Below are 21,137 nucleotides of genomic sequence, written 5' to 3'. Positions count from 1 at the left end.
AAAAAAAAAAGAAAAAACCTTAAATAGGACACGGAGGTGTGAATCCAGATAAACTGTTTCAGGAGTACGCTTCCGTTTACTGAGGCCAACGTAACTGCCGTATACTTTTTATTACCGTTATTTTTTTAAAAACCAGAGGGCCTTGTTGGTTTTTGTCTTACTCTTTTATTCAGTGTCTTTATTTCACTCTGAAAGGCTTTCAGGCTCCACAGCGCTGTGTGTGGAACTAAAACTGTCAGCTCACACAGGCAGGCGGCAGTACGGTCTGCGGTCGCTTTGATTGGCTACTGGGGGGGGGGGGGGGGGGGGGGCATGATTGGAGCAGACTGTCCCCCGCTGCTCGCCCCACAGACAGACCAGCACAAAACCCCCTAACACACACACACACACACTCACACACACACACTCAGAGACACGCGCACACACACACGCACACACGCACACACACTCAGAGACACGCACACACACACTCACACACTCAGAGACAGACGCACTCACTCACTCACTCACTCACTCACTCACTCACTCACTCACTCACTCACTCACTCACTCACTCACTCACTCACTCACTCACTCACTCACACACACTCAGAGACACACACACACTCAGAGACACACACACACACACACACGCCCACACACACTCTGAGACACACACGCACACACTCTCAGAGACACACACAGTCACACACACACACACACTCAGAGACACACACACACACACACACACACACACTCAGAGACACACACACACACACACACACAGCTGAGACCAGCCGAGTTCTCTTTCATATAAGAGCCACAGGTCTGACAGCTGTCAAATCTGTCTCATAACAGCTGTCAGCCCCCACCCCACTCAAGACCCCCCCCCCCCCCCATCCCCCATCCCTGCCCCCACCCCTCTCAGGACCCCCCCCATCCCCCATCCCTGCCCCCACCCCTCTCAGGACCCCCCCCCCCCCATCCCCCATCCCTGCCCCCACCCGTCTCTGGACCCCCCCCCCATCCCCCATCCCTGCCCCCACCCCTCTCAGGACCCCCCCCCCCATCCCCCATCTCTGCCCCCACACTCTCAAACAAAGTCATCAAACTCAAAACGCTGCTGGGGGCCACTACATGGACACACTTACAGTCTCTTTTCAAAGTCCGTCTTTTTGGGGGGAAAACTTTCAAAATAAAAAATTCTGTCAAAAAGGTCAAAAGGTGAAAATAAGGTCCTGAAACCCAAATTTCTCAGTTTGATAAAACTGCTGATAATAAACTCGTTACAAATATACACCAGCCCCTCCCTCCCCACCCCCCACGCTAAATACGAACATAAAAAGGAACACTGAAAGATGGCGGGCCGGTCTGGGCCAGGGTCCGGGGGCCACAGGGAGGGACTGACTGTGTGCTGGGGGGGGGGTAGTGGGGGGCTTTTCATATGGAGCGCTTTTGCCGTTTGGAATGTCGTTGGCCAGGCCTGTACTCGTCCCTGGCTTTGGCCCCCCCTCTGGTCCTGTGGGGCCGTGTTCTCCTGCTGTCCCACTCACCTTCCTCCTCCTCCTCCTCCCCTTCCTCTTCCTCCCTCTCTTCATCATCTTCCTCCTCCTCCTCCTCCTCCTCACTCTCCTGTTCGCGGTAATCCTTCCGGGCAGACCTGGAGACCACCGCCCGCCTGCTCCTTCTCAGAGCGGGGTCCGCCTCTTCCTCCTCCTCCTCCTCCTCCTCCTCCTCCTCCCGCTGGGCATTCCGCTGCCTCGTGGAACCTTTGGGCCTGCCTCGCCGTTTCTTCCTCCCACTCTTTTGCACTTCCTCCTCCTCTTCCTCCTTGACTACCTTCCTCGGCCTGCCAACCCGCTTCCTGTACACCTGCCGCTCCTCCTCTTCCTCCTTCACCAACTTCCTCGGCCTGCCAACCCGCTTCCTGTGCACCCGCTCCTCCTCCTGCTCCTCCTCCTCCTCTTCCTCCTCCTCCTCCTCCTGCGGCTGGCGGCCCCGGTCGGTGCGCTGGCGGTGTCTGCGGCGCAGGTAGGCCACGCCGGGCAGGTGTTTCTGCAGCAGGGCGGTGAAGCTCTTCTCAGTCAGCGCCAGGCAGGACAGCACCGCGCTGCCCGGCTGGTTGTACGCCTCGGCGTTGGAGAAGACCAGCTTCATGTCCTCCACAAAGTCGCTGGGGTGCCGGTACTGGCTGCTGGAGAACTTGGCCAGCATGGTTTTTAAGTCCATGGGGTTGGAGACGACGTCCTGGTAGTCCTCCGCCTCGTCAGGGGACACAGGGTCCCTGTGGAAGGAGAACAGCGTAAAACCGGAGTCAAACTGGGCCCGGACCGGAGTCAAACCAGAGTCAAACTGGGCCCGGAGTCAAACCAGAGTCAAACTGGGCCCAGACCGGAGTCAAACTGGGCCCGGAGTCAAACCGGATTCAAACTGGGCCTTAAGATTAAGATCTTAAGATTTTAAGAACAATAACAAGAAAAGTAAATAAAAATAAAATGAACAAAAAAAATGAATTTGTCTTTGCCAAAAAAAGGTGGGCATTTACTTTTTTGAAGAATTCCACTGGCAGGAGGCAGGTAGGAGACCCACCCGAGCATGCGGGCGGGGTCAGCGTGTGGGCGAAGCTAGCGTGTGGGTGTGGTCAGCGGTTGGGCGGAGCTAGCATGTAGGTGTGGTCAGCGTGTGGGCGGAGCTAGCGTGTGTGCGGGGTCATCATGCGGACGGGGTCAGCGTGTGGGCGAAGCTAGCGTGTGGGTGTGGTCAGCATGTGGGCGGAGCTAGCGCGTGGGTGTGGTCAGCATGTGGGCGGAGCTAGCGCGTGGGCGGGGCTCACCTGAAGGGCCAGCTGTAATGGAATTTGAGCAGTTTGTGCACGATCTCCTCACACTTGGCCAACTCCATCAACAACCTGCGGGGGGCGGAGCCGGAGCACTGACGCACCTGCAGGGGGCGGAGACATGGAGGTGTGTCCAGACAGGTAAACAGAACCTGCACACACAGGTGCCCTGAGACAGCCGCACACACACACACACACACACACACACACACACACAGGCGAACATCACAGTGAATAAACACCACTGCCATCCCCTGTTCACACAGCCTCAGTGCACATACAGACTAGGCGGGGCAGGGCGTGGCAGAGTAGGGTAATGGGGAGGGCGTGGCAGAGTAGGGTAATGGGGAGGGGGGGGGGCTGAGTGGGGCAGGTAATGGGGAGGGCGGGGCAGACTCTCACCAGCTCGTCGATGTCGGCGGGGTTGCTGGGGGGGCCCCTCGGCCTGCCGCTCTTGGAGGGGGGCGGGGGCTGCCTCTTGGATGCCGTTTTGCTGCTTGCTTTCGTGTGAGAGGACAACTCCTTCACCTTGGGCCTCTTCCTGGACCTCACTGCCAAACAGACCCCCCCCCCACCCACAGGTTACCACAGATCTGTCCCCAGTGGGTTATTTAAGAAACATGCACTGAACTCCACCCAGCACCAACGGGCCAAGTCGCTCACTGCAGCCGTCCAAGATCCTGCAGAACTATTCAAAATGGCCGACCTCATACCTCCTGGTCGAATTTCCTCAGACTTCACAGCTGCCAGTACCCTCAGTGAAAGACCAGCCAGCGTTGCTGAACTGGTGAATATCTACCAATGAAAAGACACCGAGGGTGAATGTGTAAGAGGGACACTCACAGTATACATATGGGCGATCCTCTTCGTCCTCCTCCACCTCCTCGACCTCCTCAGAGTGCTCTTCCTGCCTGGAGTCTTCCTCATCATCCGTGTCATCACTGCGGTTCCTGAAAGACTCAACGTTAGCCCGCGCATGCTACAGCAACTGAAATATGTGCGTGTGTGTGTGTGTGTGTGTGTGTGTGTGTGCGCGCACTTGGCTCAGAGATGTATAGGGCTGTAGCGGGTTGTGTGTGTGTGTGTGTGTGCGTGTGTGTGTGTGTGTGTGTGTATGTGTGTGTGTGTGTGTGTGTGTACCTGGCTCGTGAGGACCGGCGGCTGTAGCGGGTTGTGTGTGTCTGTGTGTGTGTGTGTGTGTGTGTGTGTGTGTGTGCGTGTGCGTGTGCACTTGGCTCAGAGATGTATAAGGCTGTAGCGGGTTGTGTGTGTGTGTGTGTGTGTGTGTGTGTGTGTGTGTACCTGGCTCGTGAGGACCGGCGGGCTGTAGCGGGTTGTGTGTGTGTGTGTGTGTGTGTGTGTCTGTGTGCGTGTGTGTGTGTGTGTACCTGGCTCGTGAGGACCTGCGGGCTGTAGCGGGTTGCGTGTGTATGTGTGTGTGTGTGTGTGTGTGTGTGTGTGCGTGTGTACCTGGCTCGTGAGGACCTGCGGGCTGTAGCGGGTTGCGTGTGTATGTGTGTGTGTGTGTGTGTGTGTGTGTGTGCGTGTGTACCTGGCTCGTGAGGACCTGCGGGCTGTAGCGGGTTGTGTGTGTGTGTGTGTGTGTGTGTGTGTGTGTGTGTGTGTGTGTGTGTGTGCGTGTGTGTGTGTGTGTGTGTGTGCGTGTGTGTGTGTGCGTGTGTGTGTACCTGGCTCGTGAGGACCTGCGGGCTGTAGCGGGCTGGCAGGCAGGACACTGCCAGTCCCCCTGAGGGATGGAGTAGAGCACCGGCCGCAGGCAGAAAAGGTGGAAGGCCTTATTACAGTCATCACACAGCACGAGCTTATCATCCTCTCCTGAGGGGGGGGGGAGAGGGAGAGAGGCATGAACCTGCTGCACACAGCTGACAGCTGGCCTGAGACAGCACAAGGAAACACACACACACACCTCTCTCTCACACACACACACACACCTCTCTCTCACACACACACAGACACTCTCTCACACACACACACACGCTCACGCGCACTCAGACACACGCGTACTCACACACACACACACGCGCGCGCACGCACACACACACACACACACACACACGCGTACTCACGCACACACACACGCGCACACACGCGCACTCACACACACAGTGTAGATTTTTGTGTCTGTGTGCGTTCCTGCCCTTCAGAGGTTCAGTGAAGCAGGACTGATTGATCCAGTGTGCCTGCATGAGGATGAGGGAGTCAGGAGCTGTTATTTCTAATGATAGTTTAGGGGTCATTACTGCAGCTCCCTCAGGGCCAGGCTACTCATTCAGACACATGGCACAGAAGAGCCCAACCCACCCGCCCGCCCACCCGCCCACCCGCCCGCCCGCCCGCCCATCTGTCTGTCTGCCTGTCTGTCCACCTGCCTGCCTGCCTGTCTGTCTGTCTGTCTGTCTGCCTGCCCGTCTGTCTGCCTGCCTGCCTGTCCGCCTGTCTGTCCATCTGTCTGTCTGCCTGTCTGTCCACCTGCCTGCTTGTCCATCTGTCTACCTGCCTGTCTGTCGACCTGCCTGTCTGTCCATCTGTCTGCCTGTCCATCTGTCTGTCCGTCTGCCTGTCTGTCCACCTGCCTGCCTGCCTGTCTGTCTGTCTCTGTCCGTCCGTCCATCTGTCCATCTACCTGTCTGTCTGTCTCCTCGCTCTACCTGAGTTACCTGCTCTCTGCCGCACCCGGGCGTGGCTCATCCTCACCTCCACCTGCCTGACACTAACGCCCTGCACCTGCTGGCAGTCCCGCAGCCGCAGCACCTGTGCGCGCCCGAGCCCTGCGGAGCCAACGAGACAACCTGCAGGAGCCCGCCAGCAGGGGGCGCCACCCAGCGACAGTGCAGCTGAACTTAGAGCACACACTCATCTCAGACACTAACCTTTCAGAGCCGCAATCTAAATCTCCCTTTCACCACATCAGCAGGGTGGCCATGTCTGCTGATTTTCAGCCCACAAAATCCTCCAGCCACAGCGCCCCCTCCAGGACTGGAGTTAAAGCTGCAGGCGCTACGGCCCTCCAGGACTGGAGTTAAACCCGCAGACACTGCGGCCCTCCAGAACTGGAGTTAAACCTGCAGACACTGCAGCCCTCCAGGACTGGAGTTAAAACTGCACTTAGGTTTTACCAGTTCAGAATATCAGCAAAACATTTCCCTTCAAGACCTCAGTGGAATGAACAAACTTCTCCAAATATCTTTCTACAAAGCCAGACTTTTACTCACGTTCAGTTATGAAAATTTTTTTTTCTCCCCCAATCAATGGCAGCTTTGTGAAGGTTACAGGAGCGTTCGAGTCCAAGGAGCCCCCTTTCCTGAACCAGCACAGTCCTGTGCGCCCCCTAGTGGTGGAGCAGGGGCACAGCCTCTTATTTAATTTGGAGCGAGCAGGGTTTGGTCTGCGTAGCCCATGTAAACAGGGCTGAGGAACAGGGGTGATTCACTGAGTCAACAGACCCCGAGCCATCGGGGGAAATTTCCACATTCTGCGGCGTTTCTCCTCTCAGCCAGCGCATCGCGGCAAACCGCCGAGAACACCGGCGCAATCAAACCCCAATTTACCCGCCGCACGTACATCACACGCCATCGCTTACCATCCCGACCTCAGCGTCGCTCATTTCCACACCACAGCTCCGTCCACACACAAAGGAGCTACGAGTCTCCCGCTCCCTCTCTCTCTCTCGCTCTCTCTCCTGCTCGCTCTCTCTCCTGCTCTCTCTCCTGCTCTCTCTCTCTCTCTCTCTCTCTCTCTCTCCCGCTGTCCTTAATCTGAGGTTCGAGCTGAAGCGGATAGCGTTTCCCTCACAAAGGGAAAAGCACGGTTTTCCTTTTTGAATCTAATGGACTAATATTCAGCCCGACTCCGGCTCGAAGCCCAAGGCCGGCGGAAACCACAGAGCCGATTCCTGCTTCTGCAATCATCACACGGTTTTAAAAACACACACAAATGAGACGTGTGGTTAAAACAGGATTGTGAAACATGGAGCTCTTTCAGACCAAACGATAAACCTTCACTGGCCTTTTGTTAAAGCCTGGAGGCTTTTCAGAAGTTTCTCGAGGATCTGATTTTAAATTTCCACGTATTATTGCCAAACGCCTCGGGGGAGGCACAGAAACACGTGACGGACAGCTGATAGCGGGAGAGAAGGTCGAGCAGGAGGAGCAAAGCAGGGCTGGAAAAGCAGGGTTTACCGACTCATCAGGAACAATCACATCCCAGCTGGACGGCTTGACAAAGGAAAGTTACACCCCTTTAGAGAGAGAGCTGAACGCAAAACACAGGTGAGAGCAGGACGGGTGCGTGGGCAGGGGTGCGGGTGCGTGTGCGCGGGGGTGCGCGCGGAAGGTCCCGGAAGCCCGCGGTCGCTCACCTTTCTTGCGGCACACCTTGCAGCGCGCATTCTCGGCAGACATGTCCCACTTGACGCAGGCGTCCAGCATGCCCAGCAGCACGTGCATGCGCGAGAACGTCTGCGCCTCCCGAATCGCAGTCCTCCACCGCTCCACCGCCGTCGCCACCTGCAGAGCGACCGGGACAGAGAGACGCCCCGCCCTGCGTTTAACAGACGCTCTCAACCCAGACGGCCCTGCTCATGTGTACAACAGCAGTGCCCCACCTGGGAATAAAACCGGCAACCTCCTAGTAACAAACCAATACCCCCCAGCTGCTACACTGCACTCGTGGATCATGAGCATTTCATCCTCTCACCCAGATGCTGGGTTTGGACCCCAGCGCTGAGGAGCACTGGGGTTTGGATCCCAGCACTGAGGAGCAGCTGGGTTTGGATCCCAGCACTGAGGAGGAGCTGGGTTTGGATCCCAGCTCAGCGGGATGCTCACCTTGGCCTCCTGGACCAGCCGCTTCTCCTCGTCCACCTCCTCCGGCTTGGCGCTCTCCACCCCTCCGTGTTTGCGCCTCTTCTTCTGTTTGGGGGCCATGAAGCCCTGCAGGAACTTCTTAATGACGCAGGCCTGCAGGGCGATCACACACTCGCCCAAATCCTTCAGCTTCTCCAGCGAGCGCACCTGAGGGGGGGGGGGGCAGACACGGCCGTCACTCTCCCCCAGCCACACCCCTGTCACACCCCTCCCTCCCCAGCCACACCCATCACACCCACACAAACACACACCATAACCCAATGAAGGCTGTGTTTTTTGGACAGACATCACACAGCTGACCGAGGACACAGACGGAAGGACAGACAGAAGGACAGACAGACAGACGGACGGACAGATGGACAGAAAGATGGACAGACAGCGGGATACAGACCCTTTCCTCAAACTGGGTGAGGTCATCCATGTACCCCAGCCCGCCCTTGTGCAGACGGGACGCCATGTCGATGATGTCACTGCGCAGGAAGCTACGCAGCTCCTGGTGCCCGTCGCAGCTGTCCAGCTGCAGGGAGGGTGTCTGAGCCAGCTGTATGGAGTGCAGGATGTCCTGGTACCTGCAGACCACACACACACACACACACACACACACGTACACACACACACATACACACGCACACACACACACGCGTACACACACACACACACGCGTACACACACACACATACACACGCATGCATACACACGCACACACACACACACACACGCGCACACACGTACACACACACATACACACGCATGCATACACGTACACACACACATACACACGCATGCATACACACGTACACACACACACACGCGCGCACATGCGCACATACACGTACACACACACACATGCACACACACACACGCATACACAGACGCACGCATGCAAACAAACACACACACACGCACCCAGGCAAGCACGCACAGACATACACAAAATCATCTCTAACAGGATTGGGTACTCACACTGGTATTCACACAGAAGTTCAGTATTTCCATATTTGCATCCAACAGCTCCGCCCCTTCACCTGTCCTGCAGCTGGGCGGAGCTACAGAAACGGCCACGCCCACTCACCTGGACTGCAGGTGGCTCTTGAGCTCGCCCTCTCGAATGCCCTGAGGGTGGAGACTCTCCATCAACTCCTCCAGCTCCTGCGTCGTGTCACACACACACCTGTAACACACACACGCACCTGTAACACACACACACTTGTAACACACACACACCTGCAATACACACACACCTGTAACACACACACACCTGCAATACACACACATACACCTGTAACACACACAGCTGAAACACACACACACCTGAAACACACACACCCACACACCTGTAACACACACACACACCTGTAACAGACACACACCTGCAATACACACACACCTGTAACACACACAGCTGAAACACACACACACCTGTAACACACACACACGCACAAACACACACCTGTAACACACACAAACCTGTAACACACACACACACACACACCTGTAACACACACACACACACACACACACCTATAACACCCCCCCCCAGCGGGTCAGCTCCGCACCCGTCCCGTACCAGAGGTTCTGCCCCACTTTCGGGACGGTGCTCTCGATGGGTTCTGTCGCCTGTAGAGACCACAGGGGGCCACCGTCAGCCAGTGCACCCTCCGAACCACACTCGGCCTTCTGCAGCTCTGCAGGGAAGGAGGGAGAACAGAGCAGTCACACACACACACACACACACACACACAACCACACTCTGCCTTCTGCAGCTCTGCAGGGAAGGAGGGAGAACAGAGCAGTCACACACACACACACACACACACACACACACACAGACACACAGACACAAAGACACACAGACACAACCACACTCAGCCTTCTGCAGCTCTGCAGGGAAGGAGGGAGAACAGAGCAGTCACACACACACACACACACACACACAACCACACTCTGCCTTCTGCAGCTCTGCAGGGAAGGAGGGAGATCAGGGCAGTCAGACAAACACACGCACGCACGCACGCACACGCACGGGCACACACGCACACACGGGCACACACACACACACACACACGCACACATGGGCACACGGGCACACGCACGGGCACACACACACGCAGACACGCACACACACGGGCACGCACTCACACACAGCAGCACGAACAGCAGGAAATCACACGCACACACGCCTGATAACAGGAAAGAAAGTAAATACTAGGGTCTAGAATAGGCAAGGGAAAAAATAAATAAATTCAGCATTTCTTAATCCCTACCATCAGCCTCCTCAATCTCTTCCACCTCCTCCACCTCCACCTCTTCATCCTCCTCTTCGTCAGGAGGAAGGGTGAAGTGGTAGTCCACGCTCTCGTGCACCCACCCCTTCTCGATGTACAGGCCAGGCACCTGATCAGAGAAGAGCCAGTACCTGCCAATCACAGAAGAGGGGCGTCAAACGGGAAAAGAACTCTGACACACACCTGTGTATGTGTGAACATACTCTTCTGTGTGTAAAAATGTTTGGTTTAAAACTCTGAGGATCATACGAGAGCTTTTCTCATTTTGACCAGCAGGAAACGGTGGAACACCTGACCCAGGCGCACAGTGGACCACCTGACCCAGACAACAGTGGACCACCTGACCCAGGCGCACAGTGGACCACCTGACCCAGGCGCACAGTGGACCACCTGACCCAGGCAACAGTGGACCACCTGACCCAGGCAACAGTGGACCACCTGACCCAGGCAACAGTGGACCACCTGACCCAGGCAACAGTGGACCACCTGACCCAGGCAACAGTGGACCACCTGACCCAGGCAACAGTGGAACACCTGACCCAGGTAACAGTGGAACACCTGACCCAGGTAACAGTGGAACACCTGACCCAGGTAACAGTGGACCACCTGACCCAGGTAACAGTGGACCACCTGACCCAGGTAACAGTGGACCACCTGACCCAGGTGCACAGTGGAACACCTGACCAGGCGCACAGTGGACCACCTGACCCAGGCGCACAGTGGACCACCTGACCCAGGCGCACAGTGGACCACCTGACCCAGGCGCACAGTGGACCACCTGACCCAGGCGCACAGTGGAACACCTGACCCAGGCACACAGTGGAACACCTGACCCAGGCGCACAGTGGACCACCTGACCCAGGCGCACAGCGGAACACCTGACCCAGGCGCACAGTGCACGCGTGCGAGGCGGACCCAAACGCACAGCGTCGCGGTAAACCACGTCGGGCGGCTTCACAGCCGGTTGCCACGGCAGCGGGCTCTCTGACCTGTTGTGGTTACGGTCGGTTCCCAGGGGAACGCGCCTCATGACCAGCTTGGCCTGGGCCAGGCCCTCCTGGAACGCCCTCTCCGCCGAGGCCTTCTGCTTCTGGATCCGCACCTCCTCCGCCACCTTCTCCATGCGCTCTGCAGGGAACAGGGGGCTCCGTCACTGACCTGGGGTCAGCTCTGTCTGCATTCACACAGTCTGCTTTCACAACACTACTGCTCCATTTCACTGACCTGGGGTCAGCGCTATCTGCATACACACTGTCTGCTTTCACAACACTACTGCTCCCTTTCACTGACCTGGGGTCAGTGCTGTCTAAACACTGAGGAGCAGCTCTAGCAGTCTCTCACCCTTGGTCTGTCTCTCCTGCTCCTCCTTCTCCTTCTTGGCCTGGATGCTCATCAGCCTCCTGCTCCTCACGGTGCTGATCATGTCCTCCGGCTCGGGTTCGACCGGGACGGGCGCCGCCTCGGCTTTACCCGCCGCCTCCTCACCGCCGCCCTCTTTCTTTTCCCCAGAAGGCTCTGGGGCGTCCTCAGCCCCGCCACCAGCCCCGCCCTCCACCTTGTCCCAGAACCCGGCCCCGCCCCGGGCCGCCAGCAGCTCCCTCTGGCGCTGCTTGTGGGCCCGCTTGCGGTCGTTGGCGTCCTTGAGGGTGGCGAGGCGGTCCTTCCACAGCCGGGCGATGCGCTGCTGCACGGCCTCCACGTGGTCCTCCGCCGAGTACGTCATCAGGATGCGGTGGCACAGCGCCACCAGCAGGCCCACCTTCTCCGGCGCGCTCAGCTCGAACACCTCCGCCGTCTCCAGCCGCTCCAGGAAGTCGGCGCTCAGCACGTCGTCGTAGCCGTCGGGCGCCCAGACCTCGGAGCCGCGGCCGCTGTCGCCGGCCTGGGCGTCGCTGGGGCGCAGGCACAGCCGCACCAGCTCGGACGCGGAGTGCGCGGTGAGCGGGATCTCCGACAGCGGCACGTCCAGCTCGCGGTAGCCCTCGGCCAGCTCGTCCTGCAGCAGCGTCTGCAGCAGCGCCAGCAGCACGGCGTTCAGGTACGCGAACCCCGCCCCCTCGCCCGCCAGCGCCTCCATCAGCGCCCGCGCCGCCACGGGGCACCGCCCGTCGGGCGTCAGCAGCCCCGAGTAGCAGTTCAGGAAGTCGGTCACCATGGCGACGTCGCCGAACAGGGCGTTGGGCAGCCCCTCGGGCGTGTCCACCAGCCGGAAGGCGGGCAGGCTCCGCCCCTGCAGCTCCTGGTCCTCGAACCTGCGCTGGAGCTCCTGCCGCGCCTGCAGCTCCCGCCCCCGCTTCTCCCGCAGCCGCTCCTTCAGCTCCACCCGCTTCCTGCGCATCACTTCCTGTTTCTCCTCGGCGCTCAGGGAGGCCCAGTTCCTCTTGTGCTCCAGCAGCTCCCAGCGCGCCTGCACCAGCACGCGCAGCTCGTCCGGCAGCCGCGCCCGGTCCTCCGGCCCCAGCGCCTTGGCCGCCTTGGACACCATGCAGGACACCGTGTTCCTCCGGTCCTCCCGCCCCTTGTGCTGCTCGTAGTAGCGAATCAGCTGCTGCGCCACGCGGGGGAGGGGCTTGCTCCGTTTGGGGGTCCCGGGCCCCGTGCTGCGCGCCCGCTTCCTGGGGCTGGCGGGGGGGGCCGCGGTGGCGCCCCCTCTGGCCGCGTCCGGCAGGGTCCTGCCGCCCGGGCCGCTCTGCTCCTCGCTCTTGGCGGCGCTCTTGCGGCTCCTCTTGGCGGCCTTGCCGTCGGCCGCCTCGGCCTGCGCTTTCATCAGCTCGCCCACGTTCTTCAGCTTCAGCAGAGACACCGACGGGCTGAGGGCCATGCCGTCGCTGATCTTTCTCCCCTTCTTCTTCGCCTGCTCCTCTTCCTCTTCTTTCTTCGTCTGCAGATCCCCCTCTTCTCCAGCCTCCCCTGTCTTCAGCTTCTTGGCTGGCCTCCCCTCCAGAGAGCTCAGGCTCTTGCGCTTGGCTGAGGGGTTCTCTGCCAAGTACTGCACAGAACATAAAGCGTAAAGGGGTCATCTGCCAAGTACTGCACAGAACATAAAGCGTAAAGGGGTCATCTGCCAAGTACTGTACAGAACATAAAGCGTAAAGGGGTCATCTGCCAAGTACTGTACAGAACATAAAGCGTAAAGGGGTCGTCTGCCAAGTACTGTACAGAACATAAAGCGTAAAGGGGTCGTCTGCCAAGTACTGTACAGAACATAAAACGTAAAGGAGTCGTCTGCCCTGTACTGTACAGGAAGTAAAGTGTAAAGGGCAAATACCTTGTACGGCTCCAGCAGGAAGTCACTCAATTTACTGGGCAGGCTGTACTTCTTCACCAGTTCATCCTCCACCACCCAGGGGGCGCTGTCTGCAGTGCCCAGCCGCAGGGCGTTGTGCCTGATGAAGTAGCGCATGATCTCCTTGGTGGGAGGGCGTTCTGTGCGGAACAGGCTGTCAACGGGAACGTTGTTGATGACCTGAAATGCGGGGTGGAGTTGTGGGTCGTGGGACAGACTGCAGAATATCAATAACCATTACAACTTTTGGCATAAATGTTTTTCAAATTTTTCCCTTCAGAAACCTTACCCACAGAAAGTTTATTATGTGTGGAATAATATAAAATGGCGGAAAAGTGGTTTAATAGGGCTCCACACACCGCCCCTCACCTTCTCCTCTTCCATCAGCTGCACGTCGTACTTGAGGGGCAGAAATTTGGGCATGACCCACTTCCTCCTCTCCTCCTTCAGGCTGGTGGGGAGCGTCCGGGGGGAGCGGCGGGCTCGGTCTCCTGGGGGGGGGGGGGGAGAAGGGACACACAGCTCGATTTACCGCCCCCACAATCGCTCACTCTGAAGCACCAGCACTGGGCCCGCACCAGTGCCTAGGAAAGGCTGCTTTTCTCCCTTTTCTTTTCTGAGGTCTTGTGCGAGTCATTTATGGCACTCATTCCTGAAGACATGCAGTCTGATTATTAAAGGACAGACCTGGGTCAAATGCAGAACTCCTTAGATACCGGTTAAAAATAAATGAATTAACACTTCTGCAGAGCAGAGTTCTCAACAAAACCTGTTGCCAACAAAAAAATGCCAGTTAAGGCACTGATGTTCTCATGATGCTGCAGAGGTGGGAAGTTCAGCGATCAGAAAGTAGAAGTCCTGCCATGCGTTTCTACCATCCATTAACTCAGCCAGCTGATTTTAGCAATTAGCTCCACTTCCTGGCTAAAGAATTGTGCTAATTAGCTAATTCAGGTGATGGCAACAAAATTCTGGGGTGGACTTTACTTGCTGAAGCTGGATTTTCCTCCCCTGACATGAGGGGGTGTTAGCGCTGTGGCTAAAGACAGGGGCCCAGACGTGTTTATAAACGCTCGGGTTCGGGCTCGGGCTCGGCCCTGTCACTCACGCAGGCTCTCCCTCCGGCCCTCCTCCCGGGGCTGCGCCTCCTTCTTCTGGTTCTCCTGCGTGGTGTTCTCCTTATCGCTGGAGGGGGAGTCGCACGCCCCCTCCAGCTTCTTCTCGGCCGCCGCCTCCTCGGGGGGCGGGGGCTCCGGGGGGTGCACCTTCAGCACCTTCACCCTCCGGCTCTGCTGCCCCCCCACCTGAGACACAGGTAGCACAGGTAAGGCCACGCCCACCGACCGCTACATCAGTCAGACAGGCACTGAACCTCAGCAGGTACTACATTTACAGCAGGCACTCACACATGCATACACACACACACACACACACACACACACACGCACACGCACACGCACACGCACACGCACACGCACACGCACACGCACACGCGCACGCAAGCAACAGGTAAGGCCACATCCCCTGATTGAACCATTATATTTTGAACAGACAATACAATAATTACACACAAACACACAGATATTCAAATACACACAAGGCGTAATGTAGAATATTTAAAGGCATAAAGACAGAAATGGGCAGCAGGGTTTGGGTAAACTGTTCAGTTTCATTTCAGGCACCCCAGGAAATTAACCAACATAACTGCAGGTCAGTCTGTACATGGACAAACCTTCAGAGCATTTATGGCATTCTGCACTGCGTGAATTTAACTTCAATTAATTTATTAAAATAACCAAAAAAATAATAATAATAATAAAAATGACACCTGACTAACCCCCTCCTGACTAACCCCACATCCAACTAACCCCCTCCTGACTAACCCCGCTGCTCACCAGGAAGTCGCACTCCTCTCCCACGGCGTACTTGGTGAGGATCTCCAGCCAGACCTGGTCCACCAGCTTGTCCAGGGAGATGGTGTTGTGGTGCACGATGTCCAAAACCGGCTTCTCAAACCACAAGGGGTACTCCTCCTGGAGTCTGTGCACACACACACACGCACAAGCACACGCACACGCTAGTTAGTAATGGTGCCAACAAACATTTTGATGCAAACATGTTTGACCATTTTAACAAGGTGAGTCAATCTAATGTATTTGCCAATAACTGTGTTGCAGCTCAAAGACTGTAAAAGTTTGCAGGGTAGGACCACTAGGGGGCGACTCTGCGTAACGGTGACCGATATCTGGCTTCACTGCCTCTGCCAGCCTGAAGCATCCTCTCCTCATATTTGGCTAAATAATTAAAAATGTAAATTTCTGTAAAGTCTTCAAGAGACCACCACAATGTATTGAGATGTAGCCTATAAACAAATGACACAATTAAAATATTTATTGAAAGGTTACACATTGCAAGTGCCAGAATTGGGTGAAAATATAGCCAGTACTTAAAGGGGTAACACATTGCAGTGGGTCAGTCAACAGGAATAGTGGTTCTGGACTTGCAAAATGTCTTCAAATGCATTTAATTTATCACACAAAAGTTATGGTATAATATTCACCTTTTAACTTAATGAATTCACACAAATTTAAATTGTATTTAAATTATTTTTATAGAGTCACATAAAGAATGCTTTTGCACCATTCTCTCTGTCACCAGTGTTACTTATACCTTGTAACAACATAAGAGGTTTTTTCAGAATTTTATCTCTCAGTTCAATCTGCAAATATAGGCAACTTCAGTGTATAGCGGATTATCGAATAATCCGGGTATTTGCAGAGAACTAGCAAATGCAGACCAGTTTCCCATTCATTCCATTGTAAGCCGATCGCATATTTGCATAAACCATTATCGCATATTTCACATATTTTCAAGGAATTATGTCCAAGAACATCACGTAATGATCCATAAATATACAACAAAAGTTGGCAGAATGCTCATAAATACACTGACAACTGCCCTACAAAGACACAAAACCACCAAAATGGACCAAAAAACCTGAGTTCAGGCAGAACACCTATATACATATATTTTACGAAGTCACCACCAGGTGGAGCAATCCAACAACACAAGCTCTATTTGCACGCGGGAATGCTTATAAAGCACTCACTCGGGCCTGAGGCTGCAGTTAGCCAGGCAGACATAACCTCGTCACACAGCTAGAGAGAGCAGAGATAATGGATCTGCACAGAGAAACTACACAACCCATACTGCACCAGTGCACTCTGCCAAAGCCAGCACCGCGGAGAAATCAGTGCGGAATTACTGGGGTTCCCCCCCAAGATCCAGGGCCACCAGGATCAACCTGAATCTCAAGAGGGGCCGCAGTGCCTGTGAGTTTTTCAGGTTTCCTTTCAATCTGCTGCCAATTAAGGCCTTGAGAACAAGGTGTGTGGATTCCTTAGCCAATCAATGACTCACTTGTGCCAAAAACACCCTGAAAACCCCCCTCCAGGACCGGAGTTAAACCCGCAGACACAGCGCCACCTCCAGGACTGGAGTTAAACCCGGAGACACTGTGCCCCCTCCAGGACTGGAGTTAAACCCACAGACGCTGTGCCCCCTCCAGGACTGGAGTTTGACCCCTGTGCTCCAGATGCTCAGCCGTACTCTTAATGCTCAGCATTCAGTCTCCCCACCACTGAACCCGGAACACGCCCAGAACCTGGGATTTAACCCAGTTTAACACCCCACAGACCTGAGGCTCAGCAAAGGCCTTCCACACTGCATTCCCGGCTGACCTTAAACCAATGGGCATCCAGACTGAAGTCATGTGATGTGGAAGAGAGGGGAAGAACACGGCTCCTGTTCAACACTGAGGGCAAAGGATCGATTTTCTGTTCACATTCCAGTACAGCACTGGAAGCAGGCTCAACGACGGAGTGATTGGCGGCGGACTGGAGCGAATCAGCAGCGGCGCAGCGGACAGGTGGGCGGGACGGCGGGGGTTACTCACAGCTCGGTGACTTCCTGCTCCTCGTCCCAGGCCTCCCTGTGGGTGAGCTGGCTGCTGCCGGTGCTCTTGCAGGTCCAGATCCGCTCGCTGTACTTCTGCAGTCGTTCCTCATATTCACTGCACAGACACGCTCAGGAACACAACCAGGCCAAACAACTCTCCTTTAATGGCTACTCTGCTTTTAAGAACCAACCACTGCATTTCAGCCTGTACAGAGCTAATAGGCACCCAGTTTACATCCACTATGACAGGAGCAGGGCCCTCTAATCCTCTCTGCCTGTGACTGACAGTCCTACTGATTCAATACATCACATTTATCTGGCAGATGCTGATTTAAAGGCAAGGCTCTAGCCTATAATTAAAGGACTGTGTGTAGTAGTGATGCGTCAGGTCAAGCGAATGTTCCCACTGTAAAACAGCCGTCTACTTATCGGAACCACGGAAGTGGACATGCCCTCGTGATCCAGAAATAGGTGACCGAACTCCTCCCGCACTTCTGGGTGCTGCTGTGCCCCGATGCGACAGCGTAGCGGATCACGCGCGAGCGGGCAGGGTAACGAGCGGATGAACTGGATGTACAATAACTAAATATCTTTACACCCGGGGGACATCGTCCTCGCAGAATCAAATGTGTCTTTCAGCAGCAGCAAACGAATTTAAATTCAGATACGTGTACAGTTGTGCTTAAAACGGTTACATTATATTTCAGAATCGGAAATGCATTCAGATACAACTTCAGTTGCTCGAATTTAAGTCACGTTCACTCACTTAAGTATAAAGACTAAGTCAAGTTCACAGTAGCCACCAGTCTCGGAAAACTCCAATGGCGAGAGCTTGCACGACCGAGGCCTCGTGAATTCGGAAGTGAAAAAAAATCTTCACGCGCCGAGCAGGACCACGTTAAAAAGGCAGCAAGAACCGAGACTTTGTCGCCTCTCCCGAAAACCTGAACATCTGCATGATAAAATACGGAACACCAGCTTTTATATCACCAATAAAAAAAACACACGGCACCTGCAGTAATTTTAGCATTTTAAATACACTTATTTAATAAATGTACAAATTCACATCAATCCCACAGTTATTTGTTTTAAAAAAGTGCAACCCTCCACAAATCATATATGTATTGTTTTCAAACCTGCATTAAGATCGGTATATCCTGTACACAATGCTATAAAGCATGCAGTTAACAAGCAGCTATCGAAGTTTGCTTAAGGTGAAAACTAGTGTGAAGAAACGAGGGCCTATTATATAATAGCAAACTCGTGTGACAGAGTGAAAGGGTAACTTTCAAAATTGGTCGAGAGCAGCTGCAAGCTTGAGATTTGCATTACACGACATAAAGGTGCATATACTTTGTTGGCTAGTTAAGTAAATTAAGGCGCAATGCAACCGATTCGCACGCTGCAATACAGCATTGCTAACTAAAGTTAGCTATAACTAACAAAGACGTCTCACGAGCTAAGCACACGCTAGAAAGATGTCGATAAACATAGTTACCCAGCTACTTGCAACTGAAGTGGCTAGACGGGTTGCCAAATAGGCGAAATGCAACGTACATCAAATTAAACCACAAGCATGTCTGTCCACTTAGCAAAATTTGCTAAAGATCAGTTCCTCACACAATGACAGGCTATGACAATAACGTAACTATCGATAGTCAAAATCACTGCATTCTAGCTAGCTAACACAGGGGAGACTACGGTTATAAACTAACTGGAACTAAATGTCATCGGCCACGTTGAGGGACGCTGTCATTCGGTTAGCAAACCAACATTAGCTAGCAAAATTAGCTACCTAATGTTGGCTGCCTACCTCCAGGATCAGGAATCTTCCGATGAAACGTTTTAGTTTGCCAACTGTGGTTTGACAAATTTAAATGCGTAGCACGCTAATAATGACCATTATGGCTTCAAAGGCTATGTTAGCTCGCTAGCATGTTCCATAATGTGCGCAAAAAATACTTCCGTACAATACAAAACAAAGATTAGCCGGCTAGATAGCGACACCTCAGTGACAGGGAAGATACAAATGAAGGCAACATCAAACGTTAGACACGTTAGAAGAATGAGATTCGTTAAATGCAACATTTTAATCAAATAGCCAGTGTGTACGCAAGTCTATAGGTAAAACGGGGGTAATTTTAACCATGTCCCGGCGCTCGACTGGCTCGCCAAATTAACATCCATCCTCCCTGCGAGGTTCTGCTTTTATCCAACGAGAGGAAAGGATACTCTTTGTTCGTGAAGGCCTCTTTGGTGTGCTCGATGGTGTAGACTTCTCCTGGGCCCGGGGGCTCGGCCAGCGGCTTAACCAGTGGGTAGGGTTTCCGGCCCAGTAGCGGTGCCATCGTGAGAGCGCGACGCGGGCGGTGACGACTTCAATAAATATGCCTCCTACTTTCTCAAGCTTCACAAATATCCAGAAATATCCTTAAGATGTACAGCAAGGGCTCATATCACAGAACATTCCGCACATATCCAGTGCATTCAGCGTGTGGAGACACAAGCTCGTCTGCCTTATCCTCGGTACAAACACAACGCACACGGTTAGTCACATCGCCTCCCTGCTAAGGTGGATCGAGTACCCTGAGACGTTGTCATTAGTCCTCACAGTAGCGCACGCGAGTTGCGCTTCCTCCCAACTGGCGGCTTAACTAGCCAAGACAACTCTCTCCTTGCGGTGGAAAAACTTCTCCGTTGTCGGAGACGTTGTCTTCCAGAATTTAGGCTGCTGGCGATTTGCAAGTTGCACTTGCAGGGGACAGCGGAGGTGCTCGATAGGAAGTCTGGCCGCGCGCTTTTTCTCCCGGTCCGACCCTTGTCGACTTGGATTTCTTGCAGGGCAAGTGCTCAGCCTCTCCACCGCGTCCTTGGAGATCCGTACGCAAACAAACAGGTAGTTTTGCACTCAGTATGAAAACAAACAAGGAGGCGAAAGGCTGGTTGAAAAATGGCGGGAGTTACCACTCCGCCGGCAACATTCCGTACAACCCTAAAACTCCGTTACCCCGGCAGCGAGTAGCGTCACTATGATTTATCCCGCCCCACCCTCCTTCCAATAGACCGTCCTGCCGCGGCGCCAGTGACAGCGGTCTGTGATTAGTGCTCAGACCTCTCCATCATAACTCATTGCTCTGTCGGTCCCGCCCATGTGTTTTTTGTCCTCCCCCGCTGAAGGATTTTGCTTTAGGCTGATATGACGGGTTAAAGGTCAGTAGATGTCAATTCAGACTGATTAAGACGGCCGTCATCCATTCAATAGACACCTTTCTTTTCGGGAACTAAAATGTTCAAAATGTTTGTTTTGTTGTCATGTGTAGCAAATTACACAGATTACGTTTCTGTTGTTAGTGCAGTTTAACTCATTTCCGTTATTAACTCTTTTTACATTATGTTTATATTTATGTTTGTTCTTGGCACTCCAAAAAAAAAAAAAAAAAAATCTTTTAGTCAAATTTCCAACCTGGCAATCTCTTTCCTTTGAGAGCAAATGATTGAGTGAGCCAGATCTCTTAAAGCCTCCGGCATGTAAAATACAGCTCTAGGGATCATGGGAAATTCCTGGCCACAGCAGTCTCCAGTCCTGTAAGACGGCCAGGCCGTATACGGAAAGCACCTGGAACTACAGCTCTGGCTAATGCGCAGTGCATTCTGGGTAACCCCAGACTGGAAGCGCCATAAAATAATCAATAGAAGGATTCCAGAGGTTCTCCCTGAGCAAAACGTTTGAGATCCACAGGAGAGTAGCACTGACTGAATTGATACTGTTTAACGGATTCTGATCGTTTCATTGAATTAGTGTGCATGCTACTGTGTTTTCCTTACACACTTCCTGCTTGAGCAGACAAATCTGAGAAGTCCACCATGTTACGACAAAAGCCCGCTAAAGCTAACTGAAGCAGAGCCCC

At 54.2% G+C, this 21,137-nt stretch overlaps 1 protein-coding gene across 2 annotated transcripts; it reads right to left on the bottom strand.

Annotated features, from left to right (window-relative positions):
- Positions 1-1,049: 1,049 nt before the first annotated feature.
- Positions 1,050-20,286, bottom strand: LOC118210147 (tyrosine-protein kinase BAZ1B-like). Of its 2 annotated transcripts, XM_035386081.1 has the most exons (20): positions 19,462-20,286; positions 17,228-17,344; positions 15,168-15,312; positions 14,381-14,576; positions 13,642-13,763; positions 13,255-13,452; positions 11,328-12,975; positions 10,976-11,114; positions 9,966-10,117; positions 9,269-9,386; positions 8,774-8,872; positions 8,093-8,270; positions 7,663-7,848; positions 7,194-7,341; positions 5,494-5,604; positions 4,504-4,651; positions 3,659-3,765; positions 3,218-3,366; positions 2,813-2,919; positions 1,050-2,263 (listed from the first exon to the last, which is right to left on the bottom strand). In XM_035386081.1, exons 1-20 carry the CDS (start codon positions 19,575-19,577, stop codon positions 1,420-1,422), a joined length of 5,028 nt encoding a protein of 1,675 aa, XP_035241972.1. In that variant the 5' UTR covers positions 19,578-20,286; the 3' UTR covers positions 1,050-1,419. The 2 variants fall into 2 exon arrangements, with proteins under 2 accessions (XP_035241972.1, XP_035241973.1); XM_035386082.1 differs by lacking the exon at positions 5,494-5,604 and having other exon boundaries at positions 19,462-20,284.
- Between the last annotated feature and the right edge of the window lie 851 nt (positions 20,287-21,137).

Source organism: Anguilla anguilla, chromosome 12, assembly GCF_013347855.1.
Source record: "Anguilla anguilla isolate fAngAng1 chromosome 12, fAngAng1.pri, whole genome shotgun sequence".
Lineage (NCBI taxonomy): Eukaryota > Metazoa > Chordata > Actinopteri > Anguilliformes > Anguillidae > Anguilla > Anguilla anguilla.
Note: the sequence above shows the minus strand (reverse complement) of the source record. Positions and strands in the feature narration are given on the sequence as shown.

Coding starts and splice junctions, on each gene's coding strand:
- LOC118210147 (XM_035386081.1), bottom strand. CDS start 19,577: ATGGCACCGCTACTGGGCCGGAAACCCTACCCACTGGTTAAGCCGCTG. Junction 13,453..13,641: donor AGCTGATGGAAGAGGAGAAG/GTGAGGGGCGGT, acceptor CCCGCATTTCAG/GTCATCAACAACGTTCCCGT. Junction 4,652..5,493: donor CCGGGTGCGGCAGAGAGCAG/GTAACTCAGGTA, acceptor CCCCCCCCTCAG/GAGAGGATGATAAGCTCGTG.